Below are 19,583 nucleotides of genomic sequence, written 5' to 3' on the forward strand. Positions count from 1 at the left end.
GGGCAGACGCTCCAGGGCAGCGGGTGCTGGAAGGAGTTGAGCAGGTACCAGAGCACCCAGGCCAGCACGGTGTTGTAGTAGAGGCTGACCAGGAAGGACACGGACAGGCAGCCCAGCCCTGCGGCACGTGACAGTCCCCATGGTTACTGCCGTGCTGACGCGGCCTGCGCCAGAGCCGCCGGGCCAGTCACCACCGCCCACCCCACTGCGCTTCCCCACCATCGCCCCACCACCCATCACCACCATCGCCCCACTTACCCATCACCCCACCATCGCCCACCACCCGGTCAGCCACACCTCCTGGCAGGCGCTGCCTCATCTTATCGTCCTCTGTCCCTGCCACCCCCTGGCCAGTGAGCTCCCTGGACGTGGGACAGGGCTGCCTCGGCCTCCTGCACCCTGGGCTCACCCCGCACCTAAGCCCTTCCTCAGGGAAACGAGCAAGGCCTCCTCAGAGTGTGGCGGGGACGCTGCTGCCCGGGTCTCCTTGCACACCCGCGTTGGGCCGCCTCCTTCGTCTGCAGCCCCCAGCCCAGCCTCCTCGAGCAGCTGCCGGCGGGGGCCCCAGCAGGCACCTACCAACTCCGCCCAGGTAGGGCGAGATGGCCGTCCACACGCCGACGCTGCCTCTGCGCAGCCGCTGGCCGATGGCGAGCTCGATGTGGAACAGCGGGATCCCCTCGAAGGCCAAGGCCAAGAGGTAGGGGATGAGGAAGGCCCCTGCAAGCAGGCGGCCGTCAGCGAGGCGGGGGCAGAAGGCTCGCGGCTGCGAGGGCCAGGCCCCCACGCCGGGGCCCTGTTGCCGCTGTTCGGAATCACTTGGTGCTTCGGAGGCAGCTTCATCAACAAGCGGCCACTCCCTTCCCACTGAGACCCTGTGACTGGCGCCGGGGAGCTGGTCCTGATCGCCGGGATGCTGGAGAAGGCCGACGTCTCACCAGGTCTCCCCAGCGTCGCCCTGAGTTGGGCCAGGACCCTCTCGGTCCCTGGCCTGCAGCCTTCCCTCCACACCCCACTGTGGGCACAGGAGGCGGCCCCACTGCACAGCGGGCTGAGGGCCCCAGGAGGAGCAGGCAGAGCTCGGCAGTGGCGCCCATCTTCCCTGCGGCTGGCGGAGGAAGGACAGAGCCACGCTCTGTGCCGGCTACTGGGGGCTGTGAGCCGGGCCCTGGCCTCTCCCGGAGCCCACAGACCCAGCACCCAGCACAAGTGGGACCCGAAGCCTCCGCCTAAAAGGCCCGCATGACAAAGCTGGCCCTCCACGTCTCCGGGCCCGCGGACATTCCCGTGCGGTTGGGAGGACGGAGTCCCCAGCAGCCGCTTGTGGCCATCCCCACAGAGCAGGAAGTGGTGACCGCGGCATGTCCGGCTCCACACGGTCACAGTGTCGCCTGAGGCTCGCATTCGCAGAGACTTACAAACTGAATAATCCCCAACAGGAGAGAAAACGCTAGCCACCTTCAGTATGATGAGCTTGTACAAATTAAAAACGGGGTGCACGACCTGCTCACCAATACATCTCGTACCCAAACAAGCAGTGGCGGCCGGGGGCCGAAGGGCCCGCGCGTGGGGGGACACGTTCGTCGGAAGCGTGCGAGACAAACAAAACGTATCGTGACACTTGAATGAGTGTCTCGCATCTGCAGGTAGAGCCTCAGGAAACGTTTCAGATCACGGACCCTGCAGAAGCCCACGGGCTCAGGGGGCACAGGGACTGCCCTTGGCCCTTGTGGCAACAGGGCCCGGCCCCCTGGCGCCACATGAGGTAGCCTTGGCCCACGAAGAGACGAGGATTCGGGCCAGTTCCCGCCCTGCTGAGTGGGACCTGTGCAGAGGCCGGTGACCGCGCACGTCCATCCTGGCCCCGGGCCTGCTCCGCACCGCGCTCACCTCCACGCTCGGGGCAGCTGAGGGAGGCGGCACGTAGGGGCGGTGTGAGCGTCTCCAGCGGCCCTCAGGGGTCTCGCCATCAGGAGGCCCGAGGCCGTGCGCCCTGCCCCACGCCCAGGGACCCCGACACCTCTCGGGCAGCGGCGACGGGTTCTCCCAGCCAGTCAGGCCCTGCTCTGTCCTCCGCCTGTTTCCCCAGCATGGCTTGTCCTCTGTCTACCTGCTGTGGCCGGGAGGGCTGTCTGCATGTCCTTGGGAAGGGGAAGGCTGAGGCCACCACTAGGGACCACACAGCACACGCGCTTGCCCCCTGCTTCCCGGGGGAGACACTGCCACTCCCAACCAGACACCCGTGGAGCCAGGTGTCCCTGTGAGGGCTTAGGGACCCTCCCGGTCTCACGAGGGAGCCTTGAAGGCGAGTTGACCCGGCACTGAGCCCAGGACGGCCCCTAGATGGGGGGACAGCAGAACAGGACGAGCCCGGCCTGGGAAGTCCTCTGCCATCCCGTCTGGGGACAGCATCGGGTGACATTCCACGTCGGCTGCCACAGGGGGCTGGTGTGGGTGCCCTCGCGTCCCCAGCACCGAGAGGGGAAGGCGACACGCACATTCGCACCGCGTGGAGACGCTGGCCCGTGGGCGGAGAAGCTGAGCTCCTTCTGACCGTCGACAGACCACCCCGCCCGCGGCCTCCGGTGGGTGCCCGCCGTCCTAGGGGCGCCGGTGGGCCAGGCCACAGCTCCCGACAGCCAGGGGCCCACGGGCGACACTGATGAGTCCACGCACGCAGTGGCACCAGGCAAGGTGGCGTGCGGAGGGCTCCCCGGGCCCCTAGGGCTGGGCTGGGTGCCTCAGACCGGACCCCAGGGGGCAGGCTTCTCCCTGCATCACTTGTGTCACTAACTCCCGGGTCTGGGGTGCACCTGCCCCCCGCCTCCCGCGCAGCCTCACCTCCACCGTGGCTCTGGCACAAGTACGGGAACCTCCAGATATTGCCCAGGCCCACGGCAAACCCCACGCAGCTCAGCAGGTACTGCAACCCAGTGGCTCCCACCTGGGCCTCCCGTCCCCACGGCCGACCCCCAGTGAGGCTGCGCCCGGGGCGCTCGCCATGCCCAGTCCCGGCCCCGTGGAGCCCTCCAGAACCTCTGCTGTGCCCCCTCCAGCTGTATCCCTGTTATTTAAAGGAAAACCACGGAGCCGGTTAATCGGTAACTTGTCCGGGCCCCCTGACTGCCCGGCCCTGCCCGCATGGCTGCTGCTGCTGAAGGCCCATGTGTGCCACCAACGGACCGTTCCCAGCAAGGGCCTCTGTCCCCGCGGGGACGCTCGGGGGCCCCAGACCGGGGCGCGGTTAGCTGTTTGTGTGTGAGATGGTCGCTGACCTGCACGTCCCGTCTAAGACGCGCTGCAGAGCGCCCATGAGCCTGGTCCCCTGGCGGCGGCAGCCTGCAAACATCTCGTCAATGTCAGAGTGGAATGTCGACGTCCACGGGTCAATGTGGGACACGCCCATCGCCACAGGGTCCCCCAGACCCCTTTCATGGCCACGTCCACCTCCCATCCTCCCCACCCCCGCCCCTCGGCTCCTGACAAGGTCCAGTGTCCAGTTGTCATTTCAAGAATGTCGTGGAGATGGGATCACACAGTGGTGACCTTTGCAGTCACAGGCGGGGCTTCCTCCTCTCGGCCCTGCAGCTTTGCCCCCACCTCGGTATCCACGGTCACTCTCGGGCAAGGGGCTGCACAAGGTGACACCTGCTGCACACAGGGAGGGTGGCTCCGCCAGGTTGGAGGCATGTGACGGTTCCCTTCGAGGAAGGGGTGACAAGCTGACACGGAGAGGACTCAGCTGGGCACGTGGACCCTGCCCCCATGGCAGACTCTTCCACCAGGACAGGCCCGGACACTGTCTCGTGTGCAGCCACGACCCCAAGTCCGTGGGCCGTGGACGCGGTGGGAGAGATTCTCTTTGGTTGAGAGCAAAGGGTGACAAAGGGGAGAATCAAAGACGACGAGACTGAAGGGGAGCGGGGAGGGGCGGCCAGGAGGGGGCACAGCCTCCCCCCCCGACCTCGCCCCCCTCACCGGGGGACAGCCCCCTCCTCTGCCGCCGGGGCTTCCATGGATCACAGCGTCCAGGGGACCGGCCAGGGCCTAGGGGGGCTCAGCCGGGCTCCGGGCTGGAGGCGCCATAGGGACGGAACATGGTGCAGGGACCTCGCCTCCGCCCGGAGAATTCCCGGAGTCCAGTTTAACTCAAGCTTCGAGATGTTCCCCCGGAAAGCGGAGGTGGCCAGTTTGTTGGGACAAGCACCGCAAGTGCCCATCCCGTGACGGGGCAAAAGCTGATGCCGGCTGCCACCGAGTGGGCCCGAGCAGGCGGCCTCCCCGGCCGTCACAGCCCTGACGTGGCTCAGGGTTCACGGACCATCCTCGACCTCAGAGACCAAGCCTGAGTTACCCTGTAATCCGTCTTTTCCAATATCTGGCTAAAAATTCACACAGTCGATGTCCTCTTAAAAAAATGCACAAGGCGTTTCTGCCTTAAATTGTGTCAAGTTGAGTTTTATTTAACTGTCACCTATCCGTGGCAGCCAGAAGCAATGATTAAATGGCTTAGCATTCACTGAGCTGGAACACTGCCGACCGGCACTCGGGAACTCTGGGCCGGGTCCCGTCCAGCTCCCCAGCCTAGGGGTCCACAGCCTGTTCTAGATGGGGCCCTCGTCAGGGGGTACGAGTGTCCCCATTACTGCAGGTCAAGGGGAAGGGCTGGGGGCAGCGAGACTGTCCCGATTTGCCCCGACCCCCACAGGCGCAGTTCCCACTGCAGCTCCGACCCCCCCGGGAGCTGTGGCAGGACCTGAGCACGTGCCCAGCATCTCCATGACAAGGGAGGCCACAGGGCAGCTGGGCCCCACGTGGCAGATGTGTGCACTGCAGGGCAGCACGCACATGTACCTGCACACACACGTGCATGCACGTGGCTGTGCATGCATGCCTGTATACACACGTACACAGACTGCACAGTAGACACGTGCTCACGCTCACATGCTTACATGCATGCGGATACCACATAGCACGTGCTCACACATATACTCACGCATTCATAAATACATATAATTGCACACATGTATACATGCACGCGTGCACTCGCATGTATGTACACACATGCGTGTAAGCATGTACGCGCATGCATATGCTCGCGTGTGCCCAAACACATGACACACCTATGTATGACGTACACTTATATGTGAACGCATGTACACACGTGCACATGCTCACACAATATGCTCCTGTGTGTAACCCACACGTGTGCAGTCTCGCCCGTGTGCACACCCACACGTGCGTGTGCACATGAGCACGTGCAGCGTGGGCTGGCCGCTCAGTACTTTAGGTCCCCATTCACAGAGGCGATGGACAGCGAGCTGACCAGCCCCTGCTCGTTCTCTGGCCTCTGACAGCGGTTCCTGATGAGCGTGTAGAGGATGAAGCCGGGGATGGTGAGGCAGGGCACGCCGGCCACGATGACCACCACGCCGTACACCCAGTCTGGATACGGGACCTTCTGGGATTTGGGAAATCCCTCCTGGAGACAGAGCGACCACCGGTGGAGCAGACAGAGGCAGCAGCGGGGTCTCCTTCAGGGGGCGCGATGCCTCTTCTCCCTGGGATCCCCACCCTCTGGCCCACGTAGGGGAGGGGAGAGACACCCAGGGTCACCTGTCCCCCACCTGCCCACAGGGAACGTGACCCCGGCCCCCTGCCTGGAGGCCTGTGCGCTCACATAGGCAGGGTCCCAGACGCTGTATATTAACTCCTCGTTGACCTCGACCACTAAGAAGAACAGGAAGATGACCAGCATGAGCAAGGGGCTGACCACTCTCCACGTGACTTGCCAGAAGATGTTGGGCTTGTGGCCGATCATAAACTCCAAGTCTCTGTTAAACCTGGAAGCAGAGGCCGGAGGGAGCTGTCACCCGGGAGACAACGCCGGCCTTGCATTCCAGCCTTTGCAGGCGTCCTGAGCTGCCTCGCCGGGCCTCTCCCCCATCGTGGTTCTGGCGTTCTTCTAGGCAAAGACACGCCCTCCTGGGAAGGCCCATGGCACGCCAGAAGCCCCTCTGGAGCCACGGCTCACCGCTCGGACCTGTGAACTCACACCCTGGGCAGGCTGATGCCAACAGGGGTCGTGCGTCTGGCGGGCGAAGCGGGCAGCGGCACCGCCGTCTCCCGCCCACCCTGTGCCGAACTCTCTTCTGCACAAACGAGTCTGCTGTCTGCAGAAGTCAGAACAGAGGGAGCAGGATGCAAACCGTGAGCTGCCCAAGACGACCGGGGAGCCTGGAGGGCACTCCTGGAAAAGCAGAGGTGCCCAGGCCTTCAGCCCAGCAGGGCCTGCGAGCGTGGTGACAGGTCTGCTTGGGGCCACTCCCGGCTCTCTGCCTCCCGCTCATGTGGCCTCTCTGGGTCAGCGTTGCACGGCAACCTAGGCAGCAAGTGTCTGGCTTTGAAGTGTCCTTGGGTCATTCACGGATGGGTGTGCAATCACTGGGGCCGTCACGCCTGCTTCACACCAGCAGCAGCCACGTGGCAACATCTGCTGGGTGCTCCTCAGTCTCCCGCTGGCTGCCACCTCGGCTGTTCGCATCGTGTGGCGGAGACAAGCACCCTGCACGTGTGCCCTTGCACACGTGTGTGTTGGTGACACGGACCAGGCTTCTCAAAGCGGGCACCCCTGGAGGGTGCGTGCACGTCTTACACTAAGAGACACCAGCGAGTATCTGAAGTCGTGGCGAGTCTGGCTCCTGAGGTCTGTGCCATGTTCCTGATCCCCCATCTATAATGGGGGGACGCCCTGTGTGTTTGGCCACAGGGACAGCTGAAAGGGCCACACAGCCCCTGTCCTTGCCCGAGTCTGTCTGGCTACAGAGCCCTCTCCCCCAGAAAGGTCTGGAGCACCCCAACCATGGGGCATCCCTGCCACGGACCCCCAGTCCTTATAAAACACCTGGCTGGTGAATCCCGGGGCGGAAGGTGCCTGTGGCTGTTGGGGCTGGCGCGTGCCGGCCCCCCTACCTGTCCATGCCGTACACGTAGACCACAGAGAACATCTCGAAGAAAGCAACGACGAGCAGAGGGATGGAGCCGGCATAGCTGTCGAGGAGGGACAGCCAGTACTGGCCGGAGTTCAGCGTGAAGATGAAGGCCACGAGGTACATCCCCAAGCAGAGGAGGCCTGTGGGCAGAGGGGCCGCTGCAGGCAGAGCTCCTGCCTGTGGCTGGGCCTGGCCCCGCTGCCCGCCTGGCCCCACAGCCTGGCTCCGCCCCCCGCCGCCCGCCTGCTGGCCTGTGTACCTGTGCACAACTCCTTGGGACACTTCTTGGGGACGACTTTGAGGTCCTGCAAGGGTACGACCACGCCCTCCATGTTCCCAAACATGGACGAGAGCCCCAGGCAGAAGAGCATGACGAAGAAAAGCACGGCCCACAGTGGGGACAGCGGCATCTTGGTGATGGCCTCTGTGAAGACGATGAAGGCCAGCCCCGTGCCCTCCACACCCTGCACGGCAAGCACACGCGTCAGCCACGCGCAGCACACGCGGCCCCGGGCCCTGGGCCGCAGTCGCTGTCCGCCTGCTTTGGGAGACAGGCAGCCCTCGTCCTTCAGGCCTGACTGTTTTTAGTTGCTGAGTCATGTCTCGCGGTCGTGTCGTCCGGCAGCAGTCCGGGGCCCTGAGGCGGCGTCACGGCACTCACGCGTGTCCACCCCGTCCACTCTGGAGGGCCGTGGGGGCTCGGAAACGAAGGGGGTGAACAGCGGGGCCACATACGAGCAGCCAGCCGCGTGGAGGAGGGAGGGGCTGGCCACGCGACGCTTGGGAAATCCAGCTGCTCGCCACTGTGCGAGGCCCTGAAAATGCTCGACGTGCCCCAATACTGAGTGGCTCCAAAGAAGAAAAATGCGAAGTTAAAACGAGTAAACGTTGGTCCGTCAAGCTCCACCGTACGTACGCGCCGCTAATCGTGAGGACTGGTGCTGAAAAGCATCCATGCCTCAGCCGACGATGACCTTGGCACCGGGGTGGCTGACGGACGCCCGCCAGCCTGAAATAAAATGTGCCACCAGGTCCCCGGTCGTCTCAAAAGAGCAGTTACAATGACGCCGGCTTTTTATGGAAGGGCTTATGCTCACGGCAGACCAGGGGAGTTTCCGTTGTGTGACATGTGGCCTTGGAGAAGGCCAGGCTGGTGGCCGCCGTCCCTGCCTCGGCCCCACAGGGTGTGGAACATGGGGCTTCATGGCCGGACAGACGCTGGGGCCCCTGACCAGGCACCCAGGACCCGGCGGGGCAGGAGGGTCAGAGGTGGGCAGGCACGTGGGGGTGGGGACAGGCTCAGGGAGCTGGGTCCCCGGGGAGCTCAGTGTGCCCTGGGGGCGTCCTTCCCTCTGGCTGCGCCGCCCCGCAGGGGCTCACCTCGGACAGGAAGGAGTTCATGTCGCAGGTCTGGAAGCTCAGCTGGGCGTAGGCCACGGGGTCGGTGGCATTGCACCACTGCTGTACCGCCTCAAAGTTCTCCTGGGTGACATTTCCCTCAGGCAGGTCGAACCCGTTGATGAGCGTCAGGATGTTCCTGGGAAGAGAGCAAGGCGGATGCCCTGGGCGCGGCAGGCCCGGCGGGCTCCCTGGAGGCGGCGCGGGCCTGGAGGGGCACTCACTCTCTGAAGCAGTCGTCGTAGCGCTCGGTGGCACGGAAGCCGATGATGGAGTAGACCACGGTGGCTGCGTACACGGACGTGAAGCCGTTGATGACGGACACGATCACCGCGTCCATCTCGCAGTTGTTGCTGTGGACGAGGGCGGCTGGGTCACCGCGGGCCGGGGTCTCGGGGTCCACTCACCTGGCCGCATGGCACGGGGAAGGAGCCCAGCCTGAGCCTGCGGCGCTGGGTGCGGCGGGGGAGGGGCCGCGGCGCACCCGCCCACCCTTCCCCCACTAGTGCCCGGCAAGGGCCACCAGAGGGCTGTGTCCCCTCTCACCACATCACAGCCACCTGTGCTGCAGCCTGGAGCCAGAGAAGCCCCCGAGTCCCTGGAGCAGCCTTCACCCCCCAGCACTGAGGTGGGAAACACCTGTATGCAAATTCCTCCTTGGCCAGCAGCTGCTCTGGGCCCAGCGAGCGTGTCCTCAGGGAGCCCGAGCCCTCGTCCTCGCACAGGCAGGAATGGCCAGGGCCTCATGGTCCCAGCCCGAAGGCTCCGAGGCGGCTTGGTCCAGGCCCCCTACTCGCCCACGCCCCTCCCCAGTCCACGCTGTACCCCCTCCTGGCCCCTGGGGCCCTGTCTCCTCCCAGCTGAGGGCTCCCCACCGCCAGCTGAACCTGAAGGCCGCCTCAGCTCAGCATGTCCAGAGCTCAACCAGCTGACCTCCCCCAGCCCCACCCAGCAGCTCTGCCCCCACTGCTGATGCAGCACCTCCAGATGCTCTCAGCAGAAGCCGACCTCGTCCATGAGCCCCCGGGGAAATGCAAACCAGTGAGACACCGCAGCCCACCACCAGGATGGCCGAAGACGGTAACCAGCGGTGGGAGAGCGTGAGACGCTGCGGCCACTCGGCCGGGGGCAGCGCATGGGGCTGCGGCCGCGGAAACGGGCTGGCGGCTCCCAGCGGATCGCACGCGGAGCCCTTCTGCTCCCAGCTGTACGGCCAGGAGGCTGGGACACGCGTCACACTAACTCCTGCGCCCACGCGTTCGCGGAGGCACGGATCCCAACAGCCAAAAAGTGGAAGCGACCCGGCATCCGACAGCAGCGGGGCAGCTAACAGGACGTGCCCCACCCAGGCCCTGGATGGCACTGGCTTCTGACGCGTGACCAACAAGGGTGAGCCTCGAGGACACTGCTCAGTGAGAGAAGCCAGACACCACGGATGTCCTGCAGGGGTCGTGTCTGTGACCTGTGCAGACGAGGCAGGTCCCCGGAGAGAAGGCAGATCCTGTTGCCAGGGGCGGGGGGCAGTGACTGCCAGCGGGGCTCTCCGGTGCCGACCATATTCATAATTAGACCGTGGCAACGGCTGCACGCAAACCCACCGCAGCTGCACTTTGAACGGAGGGGGGGAGGGCACGGGGCGGGAGCAGCCGGAGTGAAGCATCCATAAAAGCTTGTCCCCGCTCCCTCTTGTCCAGTCTGCTGGAGAGTGTCCCAGAGACCTCGCCACCGCCCTGCCCAGCCCCGCCCTCTCAAACTGTCCCCCACGGCCAGCAGCCCATGGGGCATCCGCCCTCCGCCTCCCCCCTATTCCACTCGAGTCTGCTCCGGATGCACTTGGACTGTGCCCAGCCTCATGAGAGACTCCGCCTGGCCTCAAGCCCCCCCCCATGGCCCGCTGTCCTGCTGGTCCCACAGACCGCAGGAGGCCCGACCCTGGAGCGCCAGGGAGGGCACGCAGTAGGCGCCCCATAAATGGTGGTGGCAGTGAACAGACACCAGCTGCATTCCTCCGAAGGCCCTGGGGGGCCCCTCTGAGTGGGCGCTGGTCTGGGTAGCTGTGGGCGTGGGCACCTGGGGTCCTGGATGCCGAAGGGCTACCAGGGAGGGCGCGTGGGAACACCAGGGCTCACTGTCGACCACAGGGGCGCATGGGAGGCCCCGGGGAGGCCAGCGTCAGGGTCCTGGGCGGTGAGAGCCGCCCAGACCCCACACTGCCGCCTCCCAGCACGGAGCCTTCTGCCGGCCAGACCCACCCACACTCACTGGACCGAGTTGTAGCTGGAGAAGGAGATGAGGCCCCCGAAGGCCAGGGAGAAGGAGTAGAAGACCTGCGCTCCCGCGTCCAGCCAGGTCACCGGATTGGCCAGTTCTGCAACCTGAAGCCAGACAGGGACCCTCAGTCACGCGCCGCAGGATGAGCGGCCACGGGAAAGCAAGGGGATGGTGGGTGGTCCAAGGGAGACGCGTGCGCCCCAGGCGGGTGGCCGGACAGACAGCGCCCCCGACGCTGGCAGCTGACGGCGCGGAAGCTGCGGCCCGCGCAGGCCCAGCGCGCATGCGTCCAGGGGCCCCGGCACCGGCCAAGGCTGGTCCAAGGCCGGGAGGCCTGGCCCCCCCCGGCGTGGCCTCCGCCCCAGGGCCTGGCCCCCCGGGGGCGGGCGGTGGGACACTCACGTTGGGCGTGAAGAGGAAGACGATACCGTTGGCGGCTCCCTTCAGCGTCAGGCCTCGGATGAGGAAGATGGTCAGAACGACATAGGGCAGTGTCGAGGTGATGTACACGGCCTGGGGACACGGCCGGTGTGGGACGAGGGGGAGACAGGGCTGGTCAGGCAGGACCCCCGGCTGCTTCCACCCAGGTAGCCGGCGCGTGTGAGCACCTTCGGGCCGGCGCCCAGTCCTGGGGGCCACGCTGCGGGCGGCAGAGGCCCCTCCCAGACCCGCCCACGGGCCGCGCCCCTCCAGGCCGGCGGAGGGGCAGCCAGCCCCGGCGCGCCCCCCGGGGCCCCCGCAGCCCGCGCACCTTGCCGGTCGTCTCGATGCCGCGGATGGTGCACACGTAGAGAATGCTCCAGGCACAGGTCAGACACAGCAGGATCCACCACTGCACAGAGCCCGAATCGCTGATGGAGGTGGAGATGTTGAGGGTCTCGCGGTACCAGTAATAGTCTACGGATGAGCTGCGGGCGCACTCCTCCACGTAGCCTGCGGGGGGCGCTCTCACGGTCAGCGCGGGTCGCCGAGAGCAGGAGCCGCGGAGCTCCGCAGAGAGCACCGCCCGGCGCAGGAAACGCGGGCCGCGCTCCCGACTACTGACGCCAGGGAGGTCGTGCACGCATGCACGTGTGTGCACGAACGGGGACGCAGACACGTATGTGCACAGCTACACACGTGCGGACCCGTGTGCACACACCCACGCGTGCATGTGCACTGTGGGCGTGTACACCCGTGCATGCATGTGTGCGCACAGTGTGAGCACACCAAGCGGACATGCACGCACACACATATCCGTGCACTGGCCACGCCCTGCTTGTGGGACCCGTGCTCACAGATCAGGCAGTCCACGGCCTGACTCAGGTGTGTGCCTGCCTCTGAGCTGAGCGCATGTCCTGTGCACCCCACTCCCTTCCATGGGGGGTTCCAGGAGGACCCAGTGGTGAGGGGTGGGTGACTGCAGAGAAGAAGCCCCTGGGGAATGTGGTGGCAGGGGACAGAGGAGGGTCGGGCCACTGCCTTACCTGGCCACTACCGGAAGGCGGAGGCGTCTGCCTTGGCTTCACCCCAGCCTCAGCCAGCGCCCTGCCCCCTGAGGCCGAAGCGCCTCCTTTTAAGGGCTTTTCTCCCGCGTGGTGATTTTTTTTTTAATTCACTGTTGCCTTAAATGTGCCCTGGTTTTCGCCCACCCGAGCCACAACCATCTGAATTTGGGGAACCCAGAGGGCCGCTGTTCGTGGGCCGTGCTCAGGGGTGCAGGCGGGCCCACCTGTTTGGTTGGCGTTGAGCGGGCACGTGCTCCACGGAAGGGGGTCCTGGAAGGAGTTGAAGAAGTACCACAGGACCCAGGCGATGATGGTGTTGTAGTAGAGGCCCACCATGAAGGACACGAACATGGACGCGATGCCTGGGGGGCAAGGACACGCTGCGGGCACCCGCGCACCGCCGGGGGAGGGGCGCTGCGGGAGGCGGGGCGGTCCCGGGGCCTCCTCCACAGAGGCCTGTGAGAGCACGGAGGGTCCCAGAGGACAGGGGGCGGCCCCTCGGGGGCTCGCCGAGCCTGCCGTGGGCGGCAGTGGGGACTGCGCTCCCCATTCTACACCTTCTCAGACCCCGAGCACCCGAGCACCTCCGCTGCCCAGACGGGAGCGGCCCCAGCCTGGCCCCTGCCACTGACCCTTCCGTCAGATTCCAGGGGAGGGTTTGCAGAGGGCCGGGACGGTGAGCCCCCCGGAAACAGAGGCAGCAGGAGAGAGGGTGCCTACACCGCTCCCACGCACCTACGCCCTTGAGGGCCGGGTGGATGGAGCTCCAGACGCCCACGCTGCCCTTGCGCAGCCGCTGCCCGATGGCAAACTCCAGGCACAGCAGCGGGACGCCCTCCAGGACCAGCAGGATGAGGAACGGGATCATGAAGGCTCCTGGGGGGGGGGGGGGCAGGCAATGCGTCAGCAGCCGAAGGCCACGGGGCAAAAGGCCCCCTCTGGGGACACAGGTGTTGGCACAGAGCACCCGCAGAACGTTGTCACAAATACAAACAGGATGCCATCGCCGCCACCGCCACTGCCCGCGACGGCCATCGGCAGTTTCACGGCTGGCTCTTCGTGCTGCCTCATGACAGCGGCCAGCTTATCTGCTGTCCCCCCAAGGCTGCGCCTGCCCTGTAGGGTGAGCACAGGAACCAGTGAAGGTGTCCCCGTGCGGGGCGGAGTGCAGGGCTCAGAGTCCAGCCGAGAAGGCGCGGACGGTGTGGCAACTTCGCCCGCACGGGATGGCGAACTCAGCGTGAGGAGGTGAAAAGCAGACAGCGGGATGACGCAGCAGCCGGGTCCCCCAGGGGAATGGGAGCGGGGTGCAGCCAGGGCCAGGCTCCTGGGCAGGGTCCTCTCTCCAGTCCCGGTGCCGTTGAGGGTAAAGTTCCAGTAAGAAAAAATTCGCCTCTCTCACGCTTTCTCGGGAGCTCGACAGGCAAACCTTTTGGGCAAAACTACCCAGAGGAAAGCAAGTCTGCGGTCCCTACGTGTCCCATCCTCTCTACAATGTCACCTTCGCCCACAGATCACACACACCGCCCCCGTCTCCACCAGGAGATTCCCCCTCGCCCCTGGAAACCCCACGTGGGCAGGGAACCTCTGCTGCCCTCGCTCTGGAGCCCCTCCCAGACTCCCAGGCAGGAGGCTGGGGCTCCCCGGGTCCCCGGAAGGCGGTCTGCGTCCCAGCAGGCTCCACGGCCAGTGAGCAGAGAGGGTGGGAGGGTGGGGAACACACACGAACGCCGCCAACAAAACGGGGCCGGGCTAGGCCCCGCCCCAGGGTGCCTGAAGGGCAGCAAGCCCTCCCGTGTCCCCACGTCGTGGGGCTGTCCCATGCGGCCAGAGGGCCACTCGCCCAGCTCCCCTGGCCTGGGCAGGGGCATTCGTGCCTGGCTCTTCCCAAGAACGAGCGGGTTCTTAGCTCCTGGACGCTCAGCTTCTCTCCCAAGAAACTCAGAGGCTATTGCAAAACTAGTTTAGTCTGGCCTGCTGCGTGGGGGGGGGGGGGGTGAGGATGAGGCGGGGCTGGAAAGGCGGGGGGGGGCCTCAGAATTAGGCATGGGCAGACACTGCGCGGGGCTGCCGTCAGCGCGGGCGCAGTCCCCACCTCACGGACACCGGACACCGTGCAGACAGAGGCGGGGTGGTACTGGCCAGGTGGAGAGATCAGGAGCGTAGCTCGCTTCTCTTCTCTCTGAGAATTTAGGGAGCCGGAGGTGGGGCAGCAGGGTCTGAGGCGCGGCTCTGTCCTGCACCATGTGTGGGGGGGGGGCAGGATGCCAAGCGATGCCCCAGGGAGACCTGCTGACTTCACCGGTGCAGGGCCGGGCCGGGCTGGAGAGGTGCTGAGTGGGCAGCGTGGCCCCTGGGGGCACTGCCTCCTGGGGCTCCCTCAGCCCGCACACCATCTCTGCTGCACGCAGAACGGGGAGGGGCAAGGGTGCCGCCACGCGTCAGGGATGGCAGCCCTGTGGACAGACTGGGCAGTGCGGACGCGTGGCGGTCTGAGGCTACGGGGGACACACTTCGCCTAGCCGTGCTCTTGGGCCTGGCGCTGGTCCAGAACTCTCAGCGGGGGACCGTCTGGTAACAAGGATGTGGCCATTCTGGCCGATGCTCTGAGTGGTCTGAGTCCTGCCTCAGGCCAAGTCTCCTGGTTCTCGGTCCTGGCAGGCCCCCGCCCCCGCCCCCGCTGGCTTGCAAGCTGCACGGCGTAGCTTGGGGACACAGCCAAGGGGTGGTAGCCCTCCATCACCGCCCGCTTCACGGCAGGGACCCGAGGCCCAGGTGAGGGCGGTGGCGCCAGGATGCGGGCTCTGATCCTGACTCAACCAGGGCTTCTGAAAGGCCCTCGTCAGGGAAGGGCCGAGCCCACCCCCCACACAGGGGCCGCGGGGCCCTGAGTCTCTCTCGCTGGTCCCTGACGGCTGAACGTGACATGCCACTCACTCCCGCCAGGGGCGTCCCCGCCCCGAGGCCCCTGTGCCCATCTCTCTTGGCGTGGCTGAGGCGGCTCTGCCTGCGGTCATTGTGCTCTGCCTCTGGCTGAAGGTGAACCCCAGAAAGCAAACCGCAGGGGGCCGGCCGGGGACGCGGGCGGGGGCCCAGCCCATCGGGCGCTCCCTGCCACATAGGTGCCCCCGTCAGAGGTCCGGAATCTGGGCCCTTCTCGTGATAACACGTCTCCCTGTCATGCGACACACAGGGGCTCCCGTGGCACGCATGCACCCGGCCGCCGCCCACCCGGCCCTGGGGCCGAGGCTTCTCTGGAGCTCCCTCTGCTTTCCACATTTCACTGTATTCTTTCAAAGCACAGAGCTAAACATGAAATAAATGGTGATTTGTTTGACTTTCAAATTACCCAAAACTCCTGGAAATAACTGAAGGCCAATTAAGTTTTCACCAAATCAGGACTGGCCTTCAGGGTTCTGAGATGTCTCTCTCTCCAGGTTACTGGATGGCTCCCTCCCCACAGCTGGCCTGCAGGGTGGGAAACGTCACCCAGAGCGGTCACCTGCCAGCTTTGTCACTGTCCTCAGCAACTGTCTCCTGGGCTTGGGGGCCAGACACTCAGCTCCCGACCAGGGCTCAGGGCCGGCTGGGACAGAACACACAGGGAGGGCAGAGAGGCTTCGTCCTTTCGAGGGAGATTTTTCAGAAGCCCACAGACCAGGAGTGTCCCCAGCGCCCAGCCAGCTCTGCAGGGCCTGTGCCTCCGGCGAGCATGGCCCCTGCCCCAGACCCCCGCCTCCATGACGGATGCGGCTGGCACCCATTCTGACCCCTCTCAGGGCTGCAGGCCCGGGGGAGACAGAGCCAGGGATGCACAGGGGCTGAGGGCACAACGGGCGTGACCTTGGTCCCTGCAGCCTGTTGACACCAGGAGGGACAAGATCGTGGTGCTGAGCGCCAGCACCCCCGTGGGGCTCCACATCCAGGGGGCAGGGAGCAGCCTCAGCCCGGGGGAAGGCTCCCCTGAGCCCGCCTGTGGGGTTAGGACTGCAGGGTGAGCACTGGGAGGGCTGGCCTTACCATCCCACATGCTGGCAACTTCCATGCTCAGAGGAGGGGCTCTATCCGGGGGAGCAGGAGGTCCCTCTCTGCCCGCCCCTGCCGCGCCCCCCCCCGTCACCCCATCCCCTGTCATCCCATCCTCTGTGCCCAGATCAGGTCGGTTCTCTGGGAACAGGGCGGGGCTCCTGGGTCCTGGATCGCAGGTGGCCTCCCCCAACGTCCAGGCACTGGGTCTGGGTCTCCCCCATCGACCCAGGCGAAGCACTAGAGAGGTGAGGATGCCGGCGCCTGCGGGGGCTCCCGGCGATGCGTGCCGTCCGGCCACAGCCCCCGCCCTCCAGACTTCTCCCCTCTGCGATCCGGTGCTGGGGTCCTGGGGACATCGGTGCCGCCTGCCCTGCCCCCCGCTCGCCCACCCGGCCTACCTCCGCCGTGGCTCTGGCACAGGTACGGGAAGCGCCACACGTTGCCCAGGCCCACGCAGAAGCCCACGCAGGTGAGCATGTACTGGGCCTTGTTGTCCCACGTGGGCCGCGAGCTGGCCTCCTCCTTCTCGATGACATCCAGCTGGTCCAGGGACGGGATGCGGTCCTCCAGGCCCGGGTTGGGCAGCACGAGCCTCACCATGGCGGCTGCAGTGGGTCCCCTCGGCAGCGGGCTGGAAGCCGGAGGGCGAGTGGATGTGGCCAGAGCCCCAGCACTTTATAGGGAACCTTTGGCACCTCGCCGCAAGTACCTGGGCCGCCAGGAAGCGTCAGCAGATCTGGAGGGCACGGGACTGTTAATGCCTTATCTGTGGAGGCCCGGCCGGCCCCTCCCCCTGTGCAAACGCAGCCCTTGCGGGCACAGGTGAGCCGCCCCCACCCTGAGCGCTCAGGCAGCCAGACTCCCCGGGAGGAGGGACGTGGTGTAGTGACCACGTGGGTGGCCCTGCTGGGCTCGTGGGATGCTGGTTCTCCCCAGACCCTCATGGCCCCCCACCAGCCACACACTCCCACCTGCAGGAGGAAGCTGGAAGGCCGTCTGCCCCCGACTCTCTCTGCCAACGGGCGAGGTGCTGGGGACCCCCGGTCCCATCCCACTGCGTATTCACACTGGACCCCTCTAGGTCTGAGCTCTGGGCTCTGAAAAGCCGCTCAGAGAAGCTGGGTCCAGCCGGCACTAGGGTGCCCAGAGCCGCTCCATCCCCGCAGGCCCTCCCCGAGGCTCCAGGAGGACACTGTCCCCAAGCCACCATACTGCAGCCTCCAAGCCTCCCCCAGGGCTGCAGGACTGTCCTTCACAGAGGCCACGTATGGGGTAGCCCCGAGCCGGTCGCGGATGGGCGCTGGAGGTGCGGTCCCTGCCCAGCAGAGAGGGGCAGGGGGGTCAGCCATACATCCAAAAGCAGTGCAGCCTCTACCCGGTGACCACCGGGCCACGGAGAGGCTGGAGGGCCAGCGGGCTGGTGGGGTGGGGGACAAGGAGAGGCCGCCCCAGGGTTGTGTCTCAGCTGAGACCGAGGCGGGCGGGGCCTTCCGGCACAGTTCCACGTGGGGGCCAGGTGAGCCTCAGCGCTCCGGCCACACCCCCCACCCTGACCTAGGGGTTCCCGGCCCCCCACTGCACCTGCCCTCTGGCTGCTGATGGTCCACTTGGCCCGCCCGGGGCCTTCCCTCGGGAGCATCCTTCCTACCAGCCTGTCCGGCCGTCTGGCCAGCTCTCAGCAGAGCCCTCCCTGACCGCCCCGCCCCGCTGCCCCAGCCCCATGGCCTCCCCCAGGACGGACTCTCACTGTGTCCCTTGTGTGTCTGTCATCAGTGGTCTGTGCTGCTGGACGGTGATGTCTGGGGGGCCAGGCTCCCGCCACCCACTCGACTGGCTCATACCGAGCTCATGGAACAATCCAGGAGCTGGGTGGGGGTCACCCAGGCATGAGTGAGCTCACGAGCCTGACATGACCTTCGACCCCAGAACTGGGGTAGGAGCGCAGGGGAAGGGTAGAGGCCAGAAGGAAGAGCTCGGGTCAGCATTTAGGGTCATCTGGGTCCTGAGACGGGGCAGACGGCAGGGCGGGCCCGATGGGTGGAGGCCTCTGCAGACAGGCAGACCCAGGCTGGGGGAGGGCAGTGTGGAGGCGGGAGGAGGTTGCCTGGGCCCCAAAGGGCAGCGAGGGAGAGAAGTGGCGTGCGGTGGGGTAGTCCCCATAGGAGACAGGCACGGCGCCCAGTGCGGGGAGGTAGGGCTGGTGTCTGGCCTCGCCATGGAGGGAGCCCGGAGTGGCAGGAGCTGGCTCTGGGGCCCCGTCCCTGGCCCATGAACCCCCGGAGCCCCAGCCCTCAGCACGGCGCCCTGAGGCCCTCCCAGGGCGACACCCACCCCACTGTGCTTCCCCAGGAACCCCGCATGGCACAGGCGGACGGAACAGGTGCCCGGCACCGAGCCTGAGCGAGCAGGGCCGTGGGTCTCTGTGACGAGGAGGAACGGGGCTGCTACCAGGGACCCTACTCCACTGAGGTCCTGGAGTCTGCCCTGGAGGGGGTCCGGGCGGAGCTGAAGAGGGGGACGCCTTTGGCCAGCGACCTTGGGGTGTGAGGTGGAGTGGGGCTCTCAGCCCGGCAAGGGCCTTGCACCCCATCCCTCCTGCTCAGAACCTTCCATCCTCCTGTGTCTCCAGGGGAAAGGTGGGGGGCTCGCCGTGTCCAGCCTGACCTGCCATGACAGCTAAGCCCCTCTGCGGCCGCGCCTTGCACCCCGGGCCCCCGCCTGCTCCCCTGCCTGGAGCCATCTTCCTACAGCGTCCACCTTCAAGTCACAGCAGAGACACCACTAGTCACCCCGGGCGCCCACGAGCATAGCAGCCCGCCCCTGCCCACACTGCCCGCCCCCACCCTGCTTCCCCTCTAACGAGCCGCACAGGCGCTCCCCTACCTGCCCCCTGCCGCGGGGATCCGGGGTCCACAGGTGGGTCCTCGCCTCCTGCTCTCTGACAGTGCCCCTCGGAGGACGGTGCCTGGCGCCTTGGAAATGCTCGGTCGACGTGGACCCCGATACGGTCCTGCAGCTGGAGGCTGGGCGAGCCCTCCCTCCCTGGCAGGCAGGGGGCAGACTGTCCCTGGCGCCCGCCCGCCAGCCGCGGGCCAGCACACACCGCTCCCCACAGTCCCAGGACACTGAGAGTGACCGATACCTTGGGCCCCACGGCAGCGGGTCCCTGGACAGGCCAAGGTTCTGACCGGGTCAGGCGCATCGGGCATTGTCCCAGGCCTGGGACACGCCACATATTGGGACTCTGTCCACCCTGCCCTGGCCCGTATCACTCTTTGGCACCTGCCCAGTACAGAAGACATCACCTAATTCGTGCCTCCTATGTGCTCCCTCAGTGTACCCTGTCTGTCCAGGCCGGACTGCGAGAAGTTACATTTGTCCACGACGAAGACGTGGGGTGGGGCTG

The 19,583-nt window shown here is 66.2% G+C and overlaps 2 protein-coding genes across 3 annotated transcripts in view; both read right to left on the reverse strand.

Annotated features, from left to right (window-relative positions):
* SLC6A18 (solute carrier family 6 member 18) overlaps window positions 1–3,421 on the reverse strand; it is a 13,132-nt gene extending 9,711 nt beyond the window's left edge. Inside the window, 5 exon segments of the mRNA XM_039842838.1 lie at window positions 1–118; window positions 580–720; window positions 2,842–2,935; window positions 2,938–3,064; window positions 3,276–3,421. Coding sequence (XP_039698772.1) covers window positions 1–118; window positions 580–720; window positions 2,842–2,935; window positions 2,938–3,064; window positions 3,276–3,406 — 611 coding nt within the window. The 5' untranslated portion in view covers window positions 3,407–3,421.
* A 1,234-nt stretch (window positions 3,422–4,655) lies between these two features.
* SLC6A19 (solute carrier family 6 member 19) lies at window positions 4,656–19,383 on the reverse strand. 2 transcript variants are annotated; one of them, XM_039842836.1, is made up of 13 exons: window positions 19,061–19,383; window positions 16,576–16,913; window positions 12,884–13,024; window positions 12,373–12,510; window positions 11,413–11,594; window positions 11,064–11,174; window positions 10,653–10,765; window positions 8,615–8,743; window positions 8,373–8,529; window positions 7,252–7,456; window positions 6,973–7,132; window positions 5,681–5,843; window positions 4,656–5,482 (listed from the first exon to the last, which is right to left on the reverse strand). In XM_039842836.1, the coding sequence occupies exons 2-13, from the start codon at window positions 16,775–16,777 to the stop codon at window positions 5,279–5,281; spliced, it is 1,905 nt and encodes a 634-aa protein (XP_039698770.1). In that variant the 5' UTR covers window positions 16,778–16,913; window positions 19,061–19,383; the 3' UTR covers window positions 4,656–5,278. The 2 variants fall into 2 exon arrangements, with proteins under 2 accessions (XP_039698770.1, XP_039698771.1); XM_039842837.1 differs by lacking the exons at window positions 16,576–16,913; window positions 19,061–19,383 and adding an exon at window positions 13,116–13,640.
* Between the last annotated feature and the right edge of the window lie 200 nt (window positions 19,384–19,583).

Source organism: Pteropus medius, unplaced genomic scaffold (genome assembly GCF_902729225.1).
Source record: "Pteropus medius unplaced genomic scaffold, Ma_sr-lr_union100, whole genome shotgun sequence".
Lineage (NCBI taxonomy): Eukaryota > Metazoa > Chordata > Mammalia > Chiroptera > Pteropodidae > Pteropus > Pteropus medius.

Coding starts and splice junctions, on each gene's coding strand:
- SLC6A19 (XM_039842836.1), bottom strand. CDS start 16,777: ATGGTGAGGCTCGTGCTGCCCAACCCGGGCCTGGAGGACCGCATCCCG. Junction 12,511..12,883: donor CCCGGCCCTCAAGGGCGTAG/GTGCGTGGGAGC, acceptor CTTGCCCCCCAG/GCATCGCGTCCATGTTCGTG. Junction 8,744..10,652: donor TCCAGCTACAACTCGGTCCA/GTGAGTGTGGGT, acceptor CCTCGTCCACAG/CAACAACTGCGAGATGGACG.